This window comes from Pelobates fuscus, chromosome 11 (genome assembly GCF_036172605.1).
Source record: "Pelobates fuscus isolate aPelFus1 chromosome 11, aPelFus1.pri, whole genome shotgun sequence".
NCBI lineage: Eukaryota > Metazoa > Chordata > Amphibia > Anura > Pelobatidae > Pelobates > Pelobates fuscus.
Window position 1 is genome coordinate 42,067,944 of NC_086327.1, and position 22,105 is coordinate 42,090,048.

Consider the following 22,105-nt stretch of genomic DNA (forward strand, 5'->3'; position numbering starts at 1 on the left):
AGGAACTGCTGACACACTCCAGCCACATGAGGTCAAGCATTGTCTTGCATTAGGAGGAACCCAGGGCCAACCGCACCATCATATGGTCTCACAAGGTGTCTGAGGATCTCATCTCGGTACCGAATGGCAGTCAGGCTACCTCTGGCGAGCACATGGAGGGCTGTGCGGCCCCCCAAAGAAATGCCACCCTACACCATTACTGACCCACTGCCAAACCGGTCATGCTGGAGGATGTTGCAGGCAGCAGAAAGTTCTCCACGGCGTCTCCAGACTCTGTCACGTCTGTCACATGTGCTCAGTGTGAACCTGCTTTCATCTGTGAAGAGCACAGGGCGACAGTGGCGAATTTGTCAATCTTGGTGTTCTCTGGCAAATGCCAAACGTCCTGCACGGTGTTAGACTGTAAGCAAAACCCCCACCTGTGGCCGTCAGGCCCTCATAGAGACTGTTTGAGCAGACATGCACATTTGTGGCCTGCTGGAGGTCATTTTGCAGGGCTCTGGCAATGCTCATCCGGTTCCTCCTTGCACAAAGGCGGAGGTAGCGGTCCTGCTGTTGGGTTGTTACCCTCCTACAGCCTCCTCGACGTCTCCTTATGTACAGACCTTTCTCCTGGTAGCGCCTCCATGCTCTGGACACTATGCTGACAGACACGGCAAACCTTCTTGCCACAGCTCGCATTGATGTGCCATCCTGGATGAGCTGCACTACCTGAGCCACTTGTGTGGGTTATAGACTCCGTCTCATGCTACCACTAGAGTGAAAGCACCACCAGCATTCAAAAGTGACCAAAACATCAGCCAGGAAGCATAGGAACTGAGAAGTGGTCTGTGGTCACCACCTGCAGAACCACTCCTTTATTGGGGTGTCTTGCTAATTGCCTATAATTTCCACCTGTTGTCTATCCCATTTGCACAACAGCATGTGAAATTGATTGTCACTCAGTGTTGCTTCCTAATTGGACAGTTTGATTTCACAGAAGTGTGATTGACTTGGAGTTACATTGTGTTGTTTAAGTGTTCCCTTTATTTTTTGAGCAGTGTGTGTGTGTGTATATGTATATATATATATATATATATATATATATATATATATATATATATATATATATATATATAATCTATATCTCTATCCGAATAAACTGATAACAGTTATGCCATAACTGCTCCTAGCACATTCACAGCTTGTTCATACAGGGTTACAACTTTGTTTTCCTGGCACTATAGTTTCCCTTTAACAGGACCGGGTGGCTGCACCCAGACCACTTAATTGAGATGAAGTGGTCTGGGTGCCTATAGTGTCCCTTAAAATGTTAAATTCACCTTGAATTCTCACTTTAGCGACTAACCCAGCAAAATAAGATTCGTCTGGAATTCAGTGTGAATTTTAAATGTAAGCCCAAAAATAGCCGAAATAGAAAAAGCTTTGCTTTCAGTTAATCTACTTTAGCCTTAGATGTTAAATCCACTTTGAGTTCCTGACAATTCTAACCATTGTAGTTTTGTAAGTTTGGCTATGTGCAGTATTCCTTGGAGGGATCTTTAATGCTAAGAAGAAAGTTATATTCCTGCAGGACCATCACTCTTAATCTCTATATGAAAATACATTTCAAATGATATAATTTTTTATATAATTCCTTAATCCTCTTTAACAAATATTAGTAGGATGTGATTATAATCTTTAGGGTTTAAACTAAACCATGCATTGTTTAAAATTGACCAGTGATATCAGGCTTACTTAGATCTTCTTCTCCAATTCATCTGTTTTGTTCTTAAATCACCACTAAAGGCACCCTGGCTATTTCATCTCAGTGAACTGTTATGGGTGCATTGTGGTCCTCTAGTTTTAACCCGTTTCTGTAAATCCACTATATGGCAACGTTTTATATAAGTTTACACTAAAGGTCTAAACACACCTGTAGTGGCTGTGTTCCTGACGGCCTCTAGAGGTATTTCTGCTGTGAGAACAGAGCAATACTCTATTTTCACAGCTTTCCTCCATTTTATTTGAAGAGCAATCTGAGGAGAATTGGCTTGAACATGTAGAATTATGAGTGATGTTGCGGGATCAAGGTCAAGTGGCTGTAGGGACTAAATCTCTGTGCGGTAAAAAGTAAAAATTAGGCCCTTTTAGGCCTATTTACGTTTTCAATTAGATTGGGGGACAGTAGTTCTTATTTACTTGAACTTGTACCTAGATGCTGCCATCTAATTCCGCAAGGTCCTCTTCATCTGAATGGAGCCGACCTGAGTGCTGTTCTCTCGCACATGCAGGAATACAATACTGATGTCTGTGGAGGTTCCTGTGGAATCCTCCTTAGACAGAGCCTTTCTCTCCCCCCCCCCCCCCCCCCTCCCCCCCCCGGCAGTCACTAGTGACAGCTAGGTCTTAACAGGACTAGCCTCCACCATTTTGTAAAGTTTTGACTGTATTTTTATTTATTTTTTCAAGCATGGGGAATAAATGCGTAAGACAAAGTATTCCATACTTTGTCTTGTAATTTTTTTAATTGGTTCGAATTTTTTTTGTTAAATTCCAACAGTCTTTATGGGGAGTGGCAGCGCCGCTTTAAACTTGCGAGTCATGTTATTGCCCAACAATTTTTGATTTCAACAATGGGTGAACAATTGTGTGGTGGTGGTTGTGGTTTTTTTTTTTTATTTATTTATAAAAAAAATTCTACCGCTCTGTCAAATAGTCATTGCTGCTATGTTTGTCAAATGATGGTAAAAGGCCAGATTTCTTGCATTGATTGTTGTGGAATGATTCAATTGTGTGGCAAAACTGGCAACAAAAAAGTGTATTAATACTTAGGAATTTCAAAAATATTAATCTTGTCAAAGTGAAGGTTAAATGAATTATATTAATTTTAAGTTTTGTTTATTTTCCCCTGTAGGTGGTGTACCAATGCACTTGGGAGACCTTTTGTCCATGTATCAAGTCTCACAATTCAAGGTGAGTGGAGCAAAGCATTAATTCCAGGTTCCGACAGTGTAAATATTTTCCATCTGCACATATAAACACTTTCTTGAATTCAGACATAAAGTCTTATGCATTCTGTATCTTATCAGTCCAGTGTGGGAACTTTATTTCCTGCAATTGAAATGTGAAGTGACTTTGTTCTGTTAAAAGGTGACCAACAGCCTTTAATTTGAACAAGAAACTATGCTTTGTGTTAAATCGACACTGTGCACCTTTAATGCATTTGATAGATTTTCACCTAGCTAATATGCTGGTTTTTTTTTTGGGGGGGGGGGAGGGGGGGGCGGAATGTTTTTTTTTTTTTTTTTTTTTCCCTACATTATAATCATCGTTCTAGCTTTTGCACAAAACTGTGTGCATACATTTGATAAGGACGTTTTTGTTTTGGGATGAAAGGGTGTGGTTAAAGAGACAGGCTTATGTTGCTGCATGCTGCAAAACATTTTTTATGCAAAAACTAGAAAGTTTTAAGCATGCACAAAATATAGCATATTACTGAGGCCAAAATCTAATGCATTAAAGTAGTATTGGTTCCGGATTGTCCATTTGATCACTAAAATGTGAATTTCAAATTTTAGGCAACATTTGCGAAACAGGTCAAATTTTCAGCTGTTTTTCCCAGCACACACATTTTGGCTTATAATTCCCAGGATAATTCCTGACTATTCTTTGAAAACCTGAATAACCCTGTGTGGAGTTTTTTCACTGAACAGTCAGTTGTTAAGATATTAGTATGCACACATGTTATGACCCTAACTTTAATTTTTAAAACTGCATTTCACTCAGCACATTCTAGCAATTTGTGTGTATAAATTAATTTTGCAAATCTACATATAGCACTGCAAAGCAGCTCAACATACTTTGCATTCTACAGAATTAAATTTTATTGATCTTTAAGAACGTACTAAAGCAAATTGCAGAAAATGGTCATTATTTTAAATCCCTGACACATTCACCATAACTCACCGAGTGGCAGGATGGTAATAAAGCATTGAGCACCTACGCTGCCACTTGAAGTTATGTACTACATTTGTTTGGTGAATATAGGGTCCCTTTAAATGGTTTTTAAACTTTTGTAGTATTTAAACTTTTATATATGTATGTTTAAAAAGAATTACTCTTTATCTAATCAGACTCAGAGTATACATTATTCAAATAGATGTGAATGGTTATTTTCTTAAACAGCAGTGGCAAATAAATTAACCCTCCTCCAGGGGGTCCGTAATTAATTGGAGAGAGCAGATCTCAGCTGATAGCTATTTTCTCTCACTTGCAGCTTCAAGTGTAGGACCCTGCCTGCCAAGTAGGTAGGTATATGACCGCAGGTTCCCAGAGTCATCAGCCTTGTTCACAATAAAGCAATGTCCGATTATTGTGAAAGGAACGCTAAGTAGGATCATTGTCTCTCTTTTTTGTTAGGCTCTCATCCGGTATCTCTCAGGTCTCTGTGGTCAAGTCACTCGGCCTCTGCTGAGCAAGAGGAAAGGTAAAGGCAGAGAAGCCAAAAAAAACCCAAAATATATTTATATACGTATTTACAGTCACATAATTTCATTGAGAAACAAGACTACTGATGCTGAATGTCACAAATTTTATGTGACCGCATATTTATTTTTAAAGATACATGTTTGTAATATTATATATGGACTTTGCAGATAAAACCCTGAACAATCATTTTATGTAGCTGTACAAAATGAGAAAGTGAGCATCTGTTGGCCAACAAAAACGTGCATATGTGATTTCAGCGTTAAAAAAAAAAAACCCTGTTTCTACTTTTCAGCATCCTGCTTTTATAAAGTATGAAGAAAACCCATCTCTAGTGAAGGAAACATGGCGGATAAAAGAAAGCTACAGGGTAGGAGGCTGGAATTTATATCCAATCAATTAACTTGTTATTTTAGTTGATATTTACTGTTCATGTGATTAAAAAAAGAAATATGCATCTCTCTCCTCTCTCCTTCCTTTTCTAATAATCCCTTTTTTTATGTAATATTTTTTTGTTCCTGAACCTGGCCTTTTATTTTTCTTCTTTTTAGCTGATTTTTTTCTTCATAGATAGATAGATAGATATCTATCTCTCGCAAGTATAATGGCACTCACCCTTGCTGATGACACAATAGTTAATCCTGGTGCACTCCCACGCTGAAGTTATATATAATATATTGTGTGTGTATGTATGTATATATATATATATATTTATTTATTTTTTGATCACTCCCTGCAACACTCCCTCGCTGATGTGCCTCATTACCTCTTATGCCTGAGCAGAGCACAGTACAGGAACTTCAGTTTCCTGTACCCTGCCTCACTGACAGGAAGTGCTCTCTGTGAGCATTTCCTGTCAGTCCTGCCGGGTAAAGGAAACTGAAGCTCCTTTAGCGCAGTCCGCTCTCCTCCACTTGAACACGCTACACCAAATGACTGGTAGGGGGAGTGCTCTGCGCTTCCTTCCTGCCTGTCACTCGATTCTTGCGCACCCAGCGCCATTACGCCCTAATGCGGAAGCATGTTCCGCTAAAGGACATGCCGGCCCTGTGTGCGCTGGGCCACTGCCGCCTCTCACGTTATCCGCAATATCTGTATCAACAATGGCCGATGCCAATATTTGCCAAAAAACTGAATATCGGCTGATAATATTGGCCAAACCGATAATCGGTCTATCCCTACTGCACAGTATGCAGCACTGCCCCAGGAAGCACCTCTAGCAGCCATCTGAGGAGTGGTCAGTGGAGGTATCCCAAGGCTGTAATGTAAACCCTGCCTTTTCTCTGAAAAGACAGTGTTTACTGCAAAAAGCTTGCGGGGAATGATTATACTCACTAGAACAAATACAATAAGCTGTAGCTGTTACAGTGACTATAGTGTCCCTTTTAAATTTTAATTTGCAAAGCAGCAGACACTATAGTCACCAGAACAACTACACCTTAAAGGGAATCTCCAGTGCCAGGAAAACAATCCGTTTTCCTGGCACTGGGGGGGTCCCTCTCCCTCCCACCGACCAATCCCCAGGTACTGAAGGGGTGAAAACTCGTGTCCCTCGCTGCTGTCTCCTCCTCTGCGACGCTCCTCCTCTCCATTGCGTCGGCCGGTGGGCGAGACTCACCCCGCCCACCGGCCGAGGAGACCTAATGCGCATGCATGCACATTAGGTCTCCCCATAGGAAAGCATTGAAAACTAATTTCAATGCTTTCCTATGGGGATTTGAGCGACGCTGGAGGTCCTCACACAGCGTGAGGACGTCCAGCAACGCTCTAGCACAGGTTTCCTGTGTTATAGAGCAGGAAGTGACCTCTAGTGGCTGTCTAGTAGACAGCCACTAGAGGTGGAGTTAACCCTGCAAGGTAATTATTGCAGTTTATAAAAAAACTGCAATGATTACACTTGCAGGGTTAAGAGTAGTGGGAGTTGGCACCCAGACCACTCCAATTGGCAGAAGTGGTCTGGGTGCCTGGAGTGTCCCTTTAATGTAGTTGTTATGGTGAGTATAATCGCTCCCTTCAGGTATTTTTATGCAAACACTGCCTTTTCAGAAAAAAGGCAATGTCTACATTGCCCCTAGGGACACCTCCAAGTGGCCACTCCTCAGATGGCCACTGGAGGGGCTTCCTTGCTCAGGGCTGCACAGTAGGCAGCCCTGCCGTTCAGCGTCCCCACGCTCTGCATGGAGATGCTGAGTTTTCCTCATAAAGATGCATTGATTCAATGCATCTCAATGAGGAGGTGCTGATTGGCCATAATGGTGTTTGACCAGCCCCCTTGCCGATTTTAGCCAATATCGACCATTTTGATGATGTCACTAAGGGGTCGGCGCCAGTGCCGGCAGACGCGCGGAGAGCTTGAAATGAGGTGAGTTTTAACCAATTCTGAGGGGGGCAAGTCACCTAAATTGTGTTTTCACTATTGGGTCAGGAATACATGTTTCTGTTCCTGACCCTATAGTGATCCTTTAACCCCTTAAGGACATGTATGACATGTCATGATTCCCTTTTATTCCAGAAGTTTGGTCCTTAAGGGGTTAAGGTCATTTACATCTAATTGAAAATTAAACCATTTTGTTTTCATGCAGACTGTCAGTCACCGCCTGGGGAGGTTTGGCTAGGGCTGCATAAACCGGGGAAAAAGTGATTTAACTCCTAAATGGCAGTGAATTGAGCAGTGAAACTTCAGTGGCATGATCTATGCACAATAATTGCTTCATTAAGATCAAGTTGTTTTGGTGACTATTGTGTCCCTTTAAGGCCAGAGCAGCAGAATGGAAAGCTTAACTGACTTAGAAGTTATTTCTAATTTAGCTATTTTTATCTTGTATTTGAGATTCACTTGGATTTATAACTTTAGGGAATAACCATGATGTTGCAAAGTAGATTAATTATATTCTACACTTTATTTTAAAAAGCTCTGGGCAAGTCCTGTTAGATTAATGGGACTTCTAGGATTCTCCCACATTAACCCCTTAAGGACACATGACATGTGTGACATGTCATGATTCCCTTTTATTCCAGAAGTTTGGTCCTTAAGGGGTTAAATATTTAAGCCTGTATGTGGAAAGAGAATGATGTATCTTAAAGTAGGATATTCCCAAGAACCCAAATTAACCTGGGAAGAAATGCACAATACAGTTTTTTAACCTTGCCCCTCATGCACCGAAAGCACAATTTATTGGGTGCACCTATCCTTTTCTTTCTGCTTCTTATTGGTTGGTCGATTGTTTGAATATAACAATTCCCTCATAGAAGACTTGTGGACTTCAATGGGTTTGTTTTTAATCCTGCTCCTCCCACACATGGTGTGAAGGTAAAGGCAGGGGCTTATCATAACTTTTTAGTGACTTTGCTTTTTTTTTTTTTTTTTATCACTATGCGTGTTGACCGCTTATGAGGATAAAGGACCTATTTAAATTTTCAAGAAATAATTCCTGAGCTACTCTACTCATGATCAGGGAGTGCATGGGACAAATTTAAATTGGAACAAATTCTTATCCATCCAAAGTTTTAATTATAGTAAATACATAGTTCATAAGGATTTAGCAGATATACTGTCAGAAATACAGCTTTTCGTACACATTCCTCCAAGTGATGTCATATGGTTTATACTCCTGGTCACTTTTAAAAGCTTATGTCTGCTCACTTTTTTTCAACTGGTCAGTATTGCAAGCTCTGAATGGGTGCATCATTTTAACTCACTCAATTTTATTCAGTCTGCTGCAAGGATTACTGAAAAAACACATGTAATATATTTCCTGGGACACATGGCTTAAGATTTATTCCAAGCACCATGACTACTTTTCATGGTGCCTGGAATCTGTACGTGCAGCGTTTACCTATAAAACACTGCACCCCTTTTGACCCCATTATTGTCGGAGGTGTAACTTCATCTTCAGCAGCGTTACTGGACTGACTTGCATCAATTCTGTGCAAATCTGGTGGCTGGAACAAGCATACACAACAGAGAGATTCTCTCTGCCAGTGAGTGGCGATAAAATGGTGTCCTTGACTGCTCCCAAAGAGTTGTAAGAGAACTGGCCTACTGCATTCAATAGAAGCACAGACTGCTTTCTCAGTTCTTCATTGTATGAGAGGGAGCTGCTAATTGTGCAGCTAATGAAAATTTTGCCTGACTCGGATATCTGTAGCCAAAATAGTGAAGCCCTGACATATTCAACTATTTGAATATCATCTATGTGTACTTTGCAGTTTCTGACCTCTCGGCAGCACATTAAAATCCTTTTGATTAAAAAATAATTCAAAATATTTGTCTGACACCCCAAACCACCTTTTAGCACTGCCATTATTTCACTACAGTTCTCAGAACTGCATTTACCAAACTTGTATGCAAACCTTCAGAGCGGTGAGGAGAGAAATAGAGATATATAGTATGCCCTTTTATGTTTTAAATAATCATGGGCATGGATATATATATCTCTATTTCTCTCCTCACCGCTCTGAAGGTTTGCATACAAGTTTGGTAAATGCAGTTCTGAGAACTGTAGTGAAATAATGGCAGTGCTAAAAGGTGGTTCGGGGTGTCAGACAAATATTTTTCATTACTTTTTAATCAAAATGATTTTTTTTTTTTATCGTTTGCAACAATCAGAACAATAATTAAGGCAGCACTGTCACTTGTGGGATCTTTGCATTTTTTGTTTTGCAATGACATGCCCATTTTCATAGTGGTGACTGGGATAGATAGGGCGATACATTTATTTTAAACTGTGCCTCCTCTGCATTATCTTCTTGCCTCCATACTAATTCCTGGCAAGCTTATCTACCAGAGGCCGTTGTCTCTCTATTGTACTTTTGCACCAGAGTACAAAATGGAGGGTCTTGTAGGATCTTTCCTAGATAATATCGTGCATGCACAATGTGATGTCAAGGCATCTATTGTGCAAGGCGATGCCGGTTCTAATAAACCTTTAGCCACAGATGGCAAATTACATGAGACAAAGTATTCACTACTCTGTCTCTTGTTTATCTTTTAATTGCGCTGGAATTTCAAATACATTTTGGCTCTGTCAAAAACAGATGTAAATAAAAATAAAAATTTTTTTTTTTTGTGTGTGTGTGAAATGTTAAAGTGACAGACACCTTAACCCCTTAAGGACCAAACTTCTGGAATAAAAGGGAATCATGACATGTCACACATGTCCTGTGTCCTTAAGGGGTTAAATAGAATGTGTTTTGAACCTAAACCTTGGTTCCCGTGCTCTTTTCCTTTAGTATATATTCTTTATGCCCCCAGACAAAATTGCTTTCTGCAAAAGTTGTCTTCCCAAGGGAAGTTGAATTGAGAGGTTATTACTCTGAGCAAAGTGTGAAGTCCTTTGGTAAAATGTATTTTAATATGACATTTATTTTACAATTGAAGAATGGTTTGCAAAGCTAAGCCCATGTACAAAACCTGAAAATAGTGTATTGTGCAATAGGAGCTATAACATGCTTCTGAGTGTATTTTCATAGGTACTATCTTACTGTACCATATTGTCTCTCATTATTGAAGCAGAATTCAAAGAAAAGGTGATGTGCAATTTCATCTCACTTTACTTTAATCTTTCAGGTGAAATTGACCGGTGTTTGAAAAAGGTCTCAGAAGGTGTGGAGCAGTTTGAAGACATCTGGCAAAAGGTAAGATGAAGATGAACTGGCCACAACACACACAGTGGCCTCACCCCAGGTAACTCTTGCAGCATCTAACTATTCTTGTGTGCAGGTGCCTGGGCAGAGCAAAAAACAAGGTGCAAGAGAATACTGAGAACGAACAACCGCTCAAATAGTATGCCCTTCGGTGGGTCTGGAGACACAGTTTGCATCCATATGGAAGGTTTAGTCACAGATTGGTAACAGCAACAGTTCAGCTTTTATGTGAGCTTTTCTAAAATTTGAGAAAGACCGTTGCTGTTACCTGTCAGTGTATAAGCTTTCTATGTGATTGCAGCCCTGTGTTGGTCATTTTTTTTTTTTTTTGGATGATTGTGGGTTAGCCACTGGACCTCATACAAATGAGGGTGAGTGCAATCTCCACTTTGTGATATACTGTGTGTTGGTGCACGTTCAATCTATTTTTGTAGTTTTTACTGCTAACGTAGCAGGAAAGGCTAAAGAAATCCGAAAAACAAAACATGAAAATAACTCTTGAGCTATACACTTGCAACTGGGACTAACATGGGTGATGATACAGGAAGAATCAAAATGGCAATAAATGGGTGGCTGGCTTCAGGCACTGGTACAGCATGACACTTACATCCGTGTAGAAAGTTTTCTGCAGGCAAAATTATATTAATAGGATTCATTCCCACATGTGCACACACAACAATCTTTGACAATTAGAGTAGATCCTGTTGTGGTTTTTGGTTGCTGGCTGCTTATATATTGTTCTATTTGAAACTGTCACTAAATCGATTAGGTAGACCGTTTTGATCTAGTAGTATCACTTCATGGCATTATTCATTTCCAATTTTCATGTGGAAGTGAGATTTATATTCTCCACTGGGTTATAATATTCTATATTTAAAACAAAACAAAAACATTGATGCCTGTCTCTGATGTAACAAGCATTGTTGTATTTAAACTGTGTATGTTTTAAATAATCATGGGCATGGATTTATGTTTATAATTATCTGAAATATGTTTGTTTTTAATGGTTTGCTGATTAGTCTTTGCTGTTCGTTTTTACAGCTTCACAATGCAGCAAATGCCAACCAGAAAGAGAAATATGAAGCAGACCTAAAGAAGGAAATTAAAAAGCTACAGGTTTTTATCAGTCATTTTCTTTTTAAAGCTGCTGTTCCACCTAGACAATAAAGTGCTAGTAAAAGTCAGTAATGCCTTAATTTAGATGGTGTCTATATAAAAAAAAAAGCAGAATGCCTGTAGTGTATGCAATCTGTGGAGGACCAGCAAATTGGATATCAGACATGCATACAGATTGGCATTTTGATGTTTTCAGCCAGTCAGAATAAGAGCTAAAATTCAAATTCGATTCCAAAACCAGATTTTAATGGTGAAATTCCAACTGAAACCTAATCTAAAAAGAGATTTCCAAGCACTTTATTCTAGTGGCTGTAGGCTGATTGTTCAAAAAACGCCACCTACATCACCCAGTTGTCCACTACTTCCAAGAAAAAATGGAGACCTTTCCAGCAAGTGCCCAGCCTGACCATTTCATACAGTGATCTCTAGAGCCGTTGTGATTTTGTTATTGGGGGAGCATATTCTATTTGCAAAATCAGTGCTTCAAGCAAAAAGAACTAAAATAATTTCTACTTTCACAGCTGTGCAACACCCATAATCCTCTGCAGTGTATAGTTCCCTCTTCTGGTAATTTATCTTTATAAAAACACTCCTTTTTGGGGGTGGCCGTTCCGCTTTAAATGAACCTGGGATATCAGAGCAAGCTAGATAACGATAAATGATGCGTACTGTAATCAAATATATTCTTCAGAATTCTAGTTTGATTGTAAAAGGTGTCATATTTAGTAGAGAAGGTGGAATGACACCTCAAGTATACAAATAAAAGTTGACCTACACAATTCTCAGGGTAATAAGAATAATGCATTTTAAATAAATAAAATATATATTTTTTTATTTTATTTTTTGCTTGTTTAAAATATAATATTAACATTGTCTCTGTTTGAATATTTTAGATATATTCTCTATCAATGAAAAATAAGGAATGTTATTAAAGATGATTTTAATTTTTTATTTATTTTTTGTGCAGAGATTGCGGGACCAAATAAAGACATGGGTAGCATCAAATGAGATCAAAGACAAAAGGCAGCTTATTGATAACCGGAAACTTATAGAAACTGTAAGGAATAAAACAAAATCTTTTCAGTACCATTTCATTTAAAATTCTGTGATTTTTAGTGTTTTGACTGATGGTTCAATCAAAACGCCATGTTTCCTTCTTTAGTCACGTGGATGACCATGGGTTTATTCACCAAACTGACCTGTGACACACTGACAACATTTATGGCAAAGTAGGGAAGCTGGAAAGGATTTGCAGTTCCATAGTTGGCATTTTTTTTCCCCATCTCTTATTTTGTCCTAAATTTTGCAGCTCCTATATAATAGTTTACAAAAATGATCTTTGCATTAAAGGGAAGGGAGAACACGTATTGACTACTGTTGTGAATAGAGCCCAGCAGTATTGTATGCGGATTATATAATGAGTGGAATGCCTGCAGAATGTTAGAAGGTACTGTTGTAGGTTTGAGCATTTTTAAAATGCAGCACAAATAAATGTTCTTTTTGCTTCTAGCAAATGGAAAGGTTTAAAGTGGTAGAGCGAGAGACAAAGACAAAAGCATACTCTAAAGAAGGGCTCGGTCTTGCCCAAAAGGTGGACCCAGCACAGAAAGAAAAAGAAGAGGTCGGCCAGTGGCTAACGGTAAGAATTGAAGAGGAGCTTTCATTGTTATTTACGGTGTTTAAAGTGTGCTGCAGAGGCCTCTTTTCCAAAACTCTTGTAGTGGATACTGGTACTATGCAAGCGTGTTTCCATCTGTTTCTACTTACAAGTTTACCATCACAATGCGGTATGCCAGGAGCAGATGAAGCACCAGCTCAAAATAGTCCCAAACTTGTCCTGACAATACTTGTGCTGCGCACAGAGGCTGGTGTCTAATTAGGCGAGTTAGTTATTCCCCAACAGCTGCCAAACATGCCAAATTGGATAGCTTCTTCACCTCTGGTGTGACAGGTGGGTTCATTGCCCCATTCCAAGCTCTCCCTGGCAATGTCTGCCTCAGTGACATTGTCTTCTGAGGGCTCACAAGTTATTGTCCTAGGAGGTTGAGAAGGATGAGATTGTGGGTGACCTTGGCTGTTATTCTGTGCAATGGGAAGGGCTCAGCCTGCCTGTCAATATTTGTCTATACAGGGACAATTGGAGTTCAGGGTGTCTAGGATACAGTAAGTAATAACCAAACCAAACAATTTAGGCAATTGGCAAATTCTATAGCAAATTGAGTCAATTACCTTTATTTACACTAGGTTGTACTTGTGTCCCTCCAAAGTTCCAAATTGTAACGGATGTAGGAGGTATACTGAAGATGGTATCCAGAACACCACACCAGTGCTTGGTGACATATCTTTTTGTTCAATGTTGACCCTAATAGAGGGATAATAGGGCAGCTTGAGCAGTTGTGAAACAATATAGGTCTTGTGCAGTTATTGGATACCTTGTATAAGAATTTGTGTTGGAATGTGTGTCTCTGTGTAACTGTTATTCGTGTGTTTTTATTTTGTGACTTTTATACTTCAGATTAATAGTTCATACACAATCCCATTATGTCATATTTATTTAAAATATTCTTTACTAAATGTAATCAAGCTTGTTCTTCAATATTGGATTAACTTGGATATCGGTGTTTACATGTTTCAGTTGGAATTTAAATCAAAATAAATTACTTTCTTAAAGGATGGGGTACTTGAGATTTATTTATTTTTTAGACCTAAAGGGGTACTGCTCTGTAAAATGTTGAGTAACACTGCTGTAACAGATTGGGTGAATAATCGATTATCCTTGCTTTAGGTTATTCTTGTGCATTGATAAAGGACTGCTTCATATTTATTTACTAAAACATTTTATTTGTCTGTTCCACACAGAACACAATTGATGCATTGAACATGGGAGTGGATCAGTTTGAAAGTGAGGTTGAATCTTTGTCAGTACAAACCAGGAAGAAGAAAGGAGATAAGGATGTGAGTTGAATCTGCTTATGTTCTGGTATTCTTAACCAGTTCTGGTCATTTGTTTGTGTTAACTCTGTCCTTTTGTCCTTAAAATGTACTTTTATTACTGTAACAATAGGGCTGCATGAGAGAGTTGTGCCCTCTGCTAAAAAATCCATATATACATCATTTTAATGTTTCTGTCTTGTAAACGGTTTGATTTTGTATAAATAGCATATTTGTAAAGTGCGTATATGTGTTGCAAAGTAAACTTATAAAGAAAACACTGGGATTTACCTCCATTGTATGCATTTTCTTCTTTGCGGCACCCTTTATGCCGGTGTCAGCAGAAGCAGGACAGGATAGAGGGGCTGAAGCGGCACATAGAGAAGCATAGGTTCCACATACGAATGCTTGAGACCATACTGCGAATGTTGGATAACGATTCGATCAATGTGGATTCAATCCGGAAGATTAAAGATGATGTAGAGTATTATGTGGACTCTTCCCAAGACCCAGACTTTGAAGAGAATGAGTTCCTGTACGATGACCTTGATTTAGAAGACATTCGTAAGTAGCTTTAAAAAAAAAAAAAAAAAAAAAAAAAATATAGAACTTGTCAGTTTGAATACTATTTACAGGCAGAACTGAAAAGAGAGTTACAAAAAAAGGGTTGTGTGTATATCTATGTATGGTGTGTCAGGCTACAGGAAGTCTACATTCGGCAACACCACTTTTCCAGGAATTTATTTCCTTGATGATGGCTTGCCTTCATGTTGGAATTAAATTCATTCAGTGATGGATCATTTGCTGAGTCTTCATGTTTGCTAGCAAGTTTAGGGTCAGGAGTTCTTTCTTATGCGTCTGAGATTGTGAGAGCCATGTTACACTACAAGATCCAGCACACTCATTCATTCACTAAATAGCAATTTCATATCACAGAATATATATATATTTTTTTTTTATTTTTTTTTAAGACGCCTAACCTAGGCAAAAATAATGGGGGTTTGGTTAGTAAATGATCATACATTGCATAAGCCTGTCGCAATGCCAATGTGTACCCTATTTTTGGCTTGTCTTATCCTAGCAACCTAATGCCTGGTCCTTTAAGATTGACTCACTTATGTGGGAAATACTTCCTATCTGCAGTGCAAGGTTACATAGGGCCCTATTGGGTACATTGATGTTGTGGCAGGCTTATTCAATGTATGATCATATACTGTAACTAAACATCCAGTCATTTTGCCTAGGTTGTAAAAAACATACATTTGCGACCTTTGAAATTGCTGTTCAGTGACTGAGTGTGCTGGATCTTGTATGTTGTATGAATTGGCCCCAGCAACACCATTATAATATATTTGAAGTCCTATGCTACTAGTTATGCCTTAAGTTACACAAAACTTTAGGCCATACCATACTTAAAGCGTGTGTGTGTATATAATTCTGGAATGATTTGCCTCTTAAAGGACCACTATAGTGCCCTGAGGGTGCCCCCACCCTCAGGGTCCCCCTCCCGCCCGGCTCTGGAAAGGGGAAAAGGGGTAAAACTTACCTTTTTCCAGCGCTGGGCGGGGAGCTCTCTGCCTCCGATCCTCCTCCGTTCCGCCCCGTCTGCTGAATGCGCACGCGCGGCAAGAGCTGTGTGCGCATTCAGCCGGTCGCATAGGAAAGCATTTACGATGCTTTCCTATGGACGCTTGCGTGCTCTCACTGTGATTTTCACAGTGAGAATCACGCAAGCGCCTCTAGCGGCTGTCAGTGAGACAGCCCCTAGAGGATTTGGGGGAAGGCTTAACCCATTTATAAACATAGCAGTTTCTCTGAAACTGCTATGTTTATAAAAAAATGGGTTAACCCTAGCTGGATCTGGCACCCAGACCACTTCATTAAGCTGAAGTGGTCTGGGTGCCTAGAGTGGTCCTTTAAGAGTACATGGATATTTTTTACTGGTTTTAAACTTGTTTTAGGTTTATGACCCCCCCCCCCCCCCCCTTTTTTTTTTTTTTTTTTTTTTTTTCATTCTCAAGTTTTATTTTGTTTACGCGAGAAATTAACATTCATGCATTCAAAGTCATCATGTGCATAGAAACAATAGGATATCAGCATGGCATAGTTCAGTCCTGTACATTTTTCAATAGGGTGTTCAGGCGGAGAGTGTGCATCATCAGAAGACGGAGATGGTAAGCTTATCATAATTCAAACAGTAGGTATAAACATGTATGTGACAGTAGGGAACATTGCACATTTAAGGTTTATCACAGTAAGCTACAACGCAGTATGCGTACAGTACCTATGAGGCATGTCTGCCGGTTAACTGCGTGTGCTGAAAATATACTCTGCGTTGGAGCGGGTGTTAGTGTGGTTACGGTTTGTGGTAGAGGCATGCTGCGGTGGGTAATGCCCGCCTAAGGTGGGGTGCGTGTCGCTCTGGGGTTCCGAATTTGGAACTCAGGGCCTGATCTTAAAAGAAGGGGGGAGAGGGCGGCCTGTGGGCAGCAGGGAGATGTGGGTCGAGGTATCCCTCCAGTCGCATTCGCCTGGCACGTGAGGGAGTGGGTTCGGAGGTCCTCGGTTTGTAGGTCGGTCCGTGGTGCGTGGCGGGGGGTCTGTCGCTGGAGGTCTGTAGTGTGTGTGTTTGCCATGAGTCTCTGACGGGTCCCCTGGGTGCCGTTGGGATTGCGACTTGTGGTGGCCCCAGCCAGGTGGGGGAGGGGGTCGTGTGTGTCGGGTATTCCGAGTGGCTCCCTTTCTTGCTGTTGTCGCTCTGGTAGGGGGTTACGTGCGTTCAGGAGTATCGGGTAAGGGGGGAGTGGTGCCGGTGGGGATTGGCGAGGAGTTAGGGTGGGCGGACTGGGGTGTGAGAGATGAAGTGTGGGCTTTGAGGGTCCGCGTCCCAGCTCCCCCCGTCCCCGGGTCTGGCAGCTGCGTGTTCGTCCCGGACCCACCGGTCCGGCGTGTCCTCCTCCGGCGCTTCGTTGCTATTGTTTGGTCCCTCCAGAGGGGGGGGGGGAGGGCCCGCGGCTGTTCCTGGGGGTTCTGTGTTTTCTCCGGTCACATCGGGGGAGGCAAGCCATCGGAGCCAGTGGTACCAGGTGTTGTGGTAGCGCTGTATGCGCCCCGCCGCCGAGAGGATCAGCTCCTCAATCTGTCTAATGTCTTCCACTCTGGTCAGCCGTGGGTTTTTTCCAGTGTGCCAGAATAAGACTTCGTGCCGCATGTAGGAGATGCGGTATTGCTGATCTTTTGAATCCGGTTATGGGGATTGAGGTTATTTGGAGCAGGTAGGTTTCAGGTGTGAGTTGTATGTTCGCGTCCGTTATGGTCACTACCACTGCATGAATCGCCGCCCAAAAGGGTTTGATGAGTGGGTATGTCCACCAGATGTGGAAGAGGGATCCCAGTTCCCTCCAGCATCTCCAGCATTCCGGTTCGCAGGTGGCTGTCATTACGGATAGCTTCTCAGGTGTCCTGTACCAGTGCAAGAGCATTTTATACCCTGTTTCCTGGAATTTGGTGGCTATTGATGCTTTGTGTATGAGCGTAAACACTGTGGTCCATTACTCCGCTGATAATGTGTGTCCTAGGTCCCTTTCCCAGTATCTAGTGAAGTAGGGAGGGTGCATCAGTGGAAGGCGTAATTTGCAAGCGGTAGAGAAACGATATTGCGTGCGGTGGGCTTGGGGGGTTCGTGCACACCGCCTCAAAGGTAGAGAGCGCTCGGGCTGTTATGACCACTTTTAAACCCTTTTAACAGGGATACAATGAGGAAAAAAAAATTATACTTATCCTATATTTGCATTGGGGACCTGATGAGCAAGCACGCTCATCAATTGCTTCTCATAGGAAATCATTGAATTTAGTGATTACTTGTGAGCATCAATGTCACGTGACCCGATTTTACTTTGTTCGTGAAAGACAGCCACTAAAGGTGTGTTTTACTGCAATGTAAACATTGTAGTTTCTACAAAACTGCAATAAAACATTGCATGGTGAAAATGACGGAGCCACCGCACTGAGACCACTTAATTGAGATGAAGTGGTCTGGTGACTTTTACCACCGTTCCCTGAACACTTCAGTCACAAAATGTACAATGTATTTGATAAAAGGTTATGCAAAAAAATCTAATTTTATTTTTTCATACCTTGGCTTCCACCCTTTATCATATAGAAATAGCATGTCTCATTCATATAACCAAAAGTGCATGAATGTGGATCAGGATTTACAGAGAGCTATCGACACTACTTGTCATCAAATGTAACTTTGAAAAAGTAACTGCATTTTCTTAACCATTTTGTTCTTTCTCTTTTTCAGCACAGGCGCTGGTAGCTACTTCCCCACCAGGCCACAGTCACATGGAGGATGAGATCTTTAACCAGTCTAGCAGCACTCCCACCTCCACTACATCAAGTTCCCCAATTCCACCCAGTCCGGCCAACTGTACGACTGTAAGTGACTGTTAGCGAATATCATGCATCGACTTTGAATGAATTAACAAATTTATTTCTATTTGTTGAGAGAATAAACATTAAAGTGTGACCATTTAAAATATTAATACATACATTAAATCATTTCAGGAAAACTCAGAAGATGATAAAAAGATTCGAGGCAGATCAACAGACAGTGAAATTAGCCAGGTGGGTTTTGTAAGCATTTATTTTCTTTTGTGTTTTGTTCTTTCTAGATGGGTAGATGCTTCTTTATGTGTTTAATGCTTTGAAATTCTTAAATTGGAGACAACATTTGAAATGTGCAGTCTCCTTTGTTTTGTGTAATTTCCGGTACTTGTAGCCAGTTTTTAGGAAATAGAAATTGGCAGGATATATACATTTGGGCAGATGTGAAATTGTTTAAATGCTACACTTTCCATGAAAATCAGAACCAATGAAGAGTATCAAAGCCGTCCAATGAGCATTTACATAATGACTTAATAGTATAGGTTGAAAAAAAGACTCTCGTTCAACCATTCACACATCTGTTTCTGCAGTTAATCCCAAAGAAAATTAAAATCCCATTTTGAAATGACTTTTAATTTTACCACAAAATGGAGGGGGCTGATTCTTCTTGATTCCAAAATGTCAGATCTCTTTGGATCAACTAAATGTTACCTTACATGTTAACTATTATATCGTTGAATATTCCCTTGTTTTTTTTTTTTTTTTTTGTTACCCCAAGAAGCATCTAGAGCAGCGGTTCACAAAATGTGTTCCAGGACGCTGCCCCGGGCACACAGGGGCAATGTAAAATGTTTCCCTGGTGCTATGATTATAGCACTGGAAACCATGCCTCGCTGTCCTCTGCAGGACCGGAGGGGAGATCAGAGATCTCCCTCACCGGCCCGCTAGCACTGAAATGCGGCAGGGGAGGGAGAGAGGACCCGGGAGAGCTCTAACCTGTAGTTTTGCCGAGTTCTCCTCTTGCGAGCTTGGAGGGTTGCTACAGTTACCATGGCAGCGCTATGAATCTCGCTAGAGTGGACTCTCACTACTTGGATCACCAGGATTTCTCCACTGTAGCACCAGGGTTTAGTACTATCCCCCATCCTAGGCAAAGGTAAGAAGGGAGGGGGGATATGAGTTATTATTTTTGTTTAAAAAAAAAAAAAAAAAAAGTATACATTTATTAATCTGCCCTCTTATCCCCACAATACCTCCTCCATACACACAGACACTGTACCCCTCAAACACACTGCCCCCCCCCCCTTCTCCTTTCTTTTTTAATGTGTGATATAATTATTAATAATTACCAGAATAATTGTTAAAATTACCAGGGAACTGTTTTTTTTTTCCCTCTTTATTTCTCAGTAGCCATAATATCATATTGCCACTAAGGCTCTTTTTTTCCCCTCTTCTAAAACAAACCAGTTCAAGCTTCCTAGCTTTTCATCATGACTAAAATCTCAATCCACCTTGTTAATTTTGTAGCCCATCTGCATTTCTTTTGTACTTCCATAATAAAATGGATTTATCGGTAGCATAGGTCTTATTTTCTTCCATAACAGGATTTGAACACTTGTACTAGATTTAAATAACATAAACCTTAACCACAACCAGTTTATGGGTATCGTGTGCTTTTTATGCAACATCTCTCATTTTCCTCTTTCTTCCTATTATTACATTCTTGAAATGTTGACATGTCACTTAGCTCATGTGGTTTAACATAAACCTACGCAAAGCAAACCATGGGCAGTAAATAACTGCAACTAGAAAAGTACAACTCTGTGCATACTTGCAGAACAACTGTACACTCAAAACTTAGTTTAATTATATTTACCTAGTTTGTTTCTCATTCATGTTAAATTCACTTAAAAAAAAAAAAAAATTGTTTTTTTTATTCTTATTATTTTAGTCACCAGCAAAGAACGGTTCTAAAAGCATCCTTAATAACCATCATACGCAGTCTCCTGCAGTAACTACTAGTTACCAGATAGGAAGCAGTTCAAGCACGTCCTCTTCTCTTGGAAACGGGCCGGGTACGAATAGCAATGGATCAGTATCGAACAGCAGCAGTACGAGCAGCAACAATAGCAAAAATAACCCATCTACTGTGCATACCTCTGGTACACCGACACCTTACGCACAGGCTGTGGCTCCTCCACCATCTAGTACAAACACTTCCCAGCCAAGGCCACCAAGTGCCCAGCAGAATGCGAGCAAGCAGAATGGAGCATCAAGTAAGTTTGTCATTTCATTGCTGCATGGGCAGAAAATGTATATTTCTTTTTATTTGGATACAGATATTTCTTTATGCAGGCAATGTGTCCTTCCATACCTATTGCAGCATTTATTTTGGTTATTGGCAAGTTCCCTTTTTAGGATGACTGCTAGACCTGCAAGCTTCACTTGTGTAGACGTAAAGTGCAATGATAATGTGCCCCATGGTGCAGAAGGGATTATAAACCTCTTCTGTCACCTGATACCATTGGGACATCGGCGCTGGTTCAGACTCTGCTGGCAAGACCTAATGCGCGGTGATGGCCATGCTTGCATTATGACTTCTCCCAAAGGAAAGCATTGTATAATGCTTAATATATTTTTCAGACTTTCGGTTCTTGTAGCCTGCTGTTTTTGTTTTAACTAATGGACACTTAAAAATTGCATTTTTATGATCATTGGAATAAACTAGTATTGTGACTGTACTACGGAGAAGGAGGCAAAATAGTTGGCATGGGATTGCTATATCCACCATGTGTCCCCGGACATGTATTACTACTTCACACTAATGGGCATCTATTGACAAATGCTGCCATATTGTGTGTAGCATTAAATGACAATTGTCACCCCAAAACTATATTTTAATATAATGATCCTTTCATCAAGTTTGTGTGTTTAATGAACAATATGTAAAAAAGAAAAACCCATCCCTTCCTTTAAATATGTGACCGGATCCTTTAGTCATATAGTGCACCTAGGGTCAGACAGTGTTTGAAAATAGACAGTCTCTTTAGTCTTCCCTAGTTTTGTGCAGAAAAGACTACAGAGATTGTCTGTTTTAAAACACTGTCTGACCCATTGTGCATTATGTAACTGAAGGACCCTGCCACATACTAAATGTAGGAATAAGTTTTTCTCAATTTCTAGCGTATTTTCTTTTAATTTATTTTCTTTTTATTTTTTTAAAATTAATGAAACTATTATCATATTAGTTTTGAGGGGACAGTGGTCCTCTAATATTTCGCATAAATAATCAAGGATGTCCATGTGGGTTTTGTCTTGAAAGGTTTACTCTCAGCACCAAAGCAACTTTAGCTTAAAGGGACACTATAATCACCAGAACAACTACAGCTTGTATTTGTTCTGGTGAGTAGAACCATTCCCTTCAGGCTTTTTGCTGTAAATACTATCTTTTTAGAGAAAATGCAGTGCTTACCTTACAGCCTAGTGATAACTCCACTGGCGACTCCTTCAATGGCTGCTAGAGGTGCTTCCTGGGGCAGTGCTGCACACTGTGCAA

General features: G+C 40.4%; 1 protein-coding gene across 5 annotated transcripts in view; it reads left to right on the forward strand.

Moving 5' to 3' along the window:
* Positions 1-22,105, forward strand: part of CNOT3 (CCR4-NOT transcription complex subunit 3) — a 45,384-nt gene that overhangs the window by 9,634 nt on the left and 13,645 nt on the right. Inside the window, exons 2-15 of one of the 5 annotated variants that reach the window (XM_063435743.1) lie at positions 2,897-2,955; positions 4,259-4,289; positions 4,402-4,468; positions 4,763-4,837; positions 10,037-10,104; positions 11,155-11,229; positions 12,197-12,286; positions 12,740-12,868; positions 14,089-14,184; positions 14,502-14,724; positions 16,293-16,334; positions 18,467-18,600; positions 18,730-18,789; positions 20,501-20,825. In XM_063435743.1, the coding sequence (XP_063291813.1) occupies positions 4,813-4,837; positions 10,037-10,104; positions 11,155-11,229; positions 12,197-12,286; positions 12,740-12,868; positions 14,089-14,184; positions 14,502-14,724; positions 16,293-16,334; positions 18,467-18,600; positions 18,730-18,789; positions 20,501-20,825 (1,267 nt within the window). In that variant the 5' untranslated portion in view covers positions 2,897-2,955; positions 4,259-4,289; positions 4,402-4,468; positions 4,763-4,812. The remainder of the gene's footprint in view (positions 1-2,896; positions 2,956-4,258; positions 4,290-4,401; positions 4,469-4,762; positions 4,838-10,036; positions 10,105-11,154; positions 11,230-12,196; positions 12,287-12,739; positions 12,869-14,088; positions 14,185-14,501; positions 14,725-16,292; positions 16,335-18,466; positions 18,601-18,729; positions 18,790-20,500; positions 20,826-22,105) is intronic. The other 4 variants (XM_063435745.1, XM_063435746.1, XM_063435747.1 and 1 more) reach the window with 4 other exon arrangements.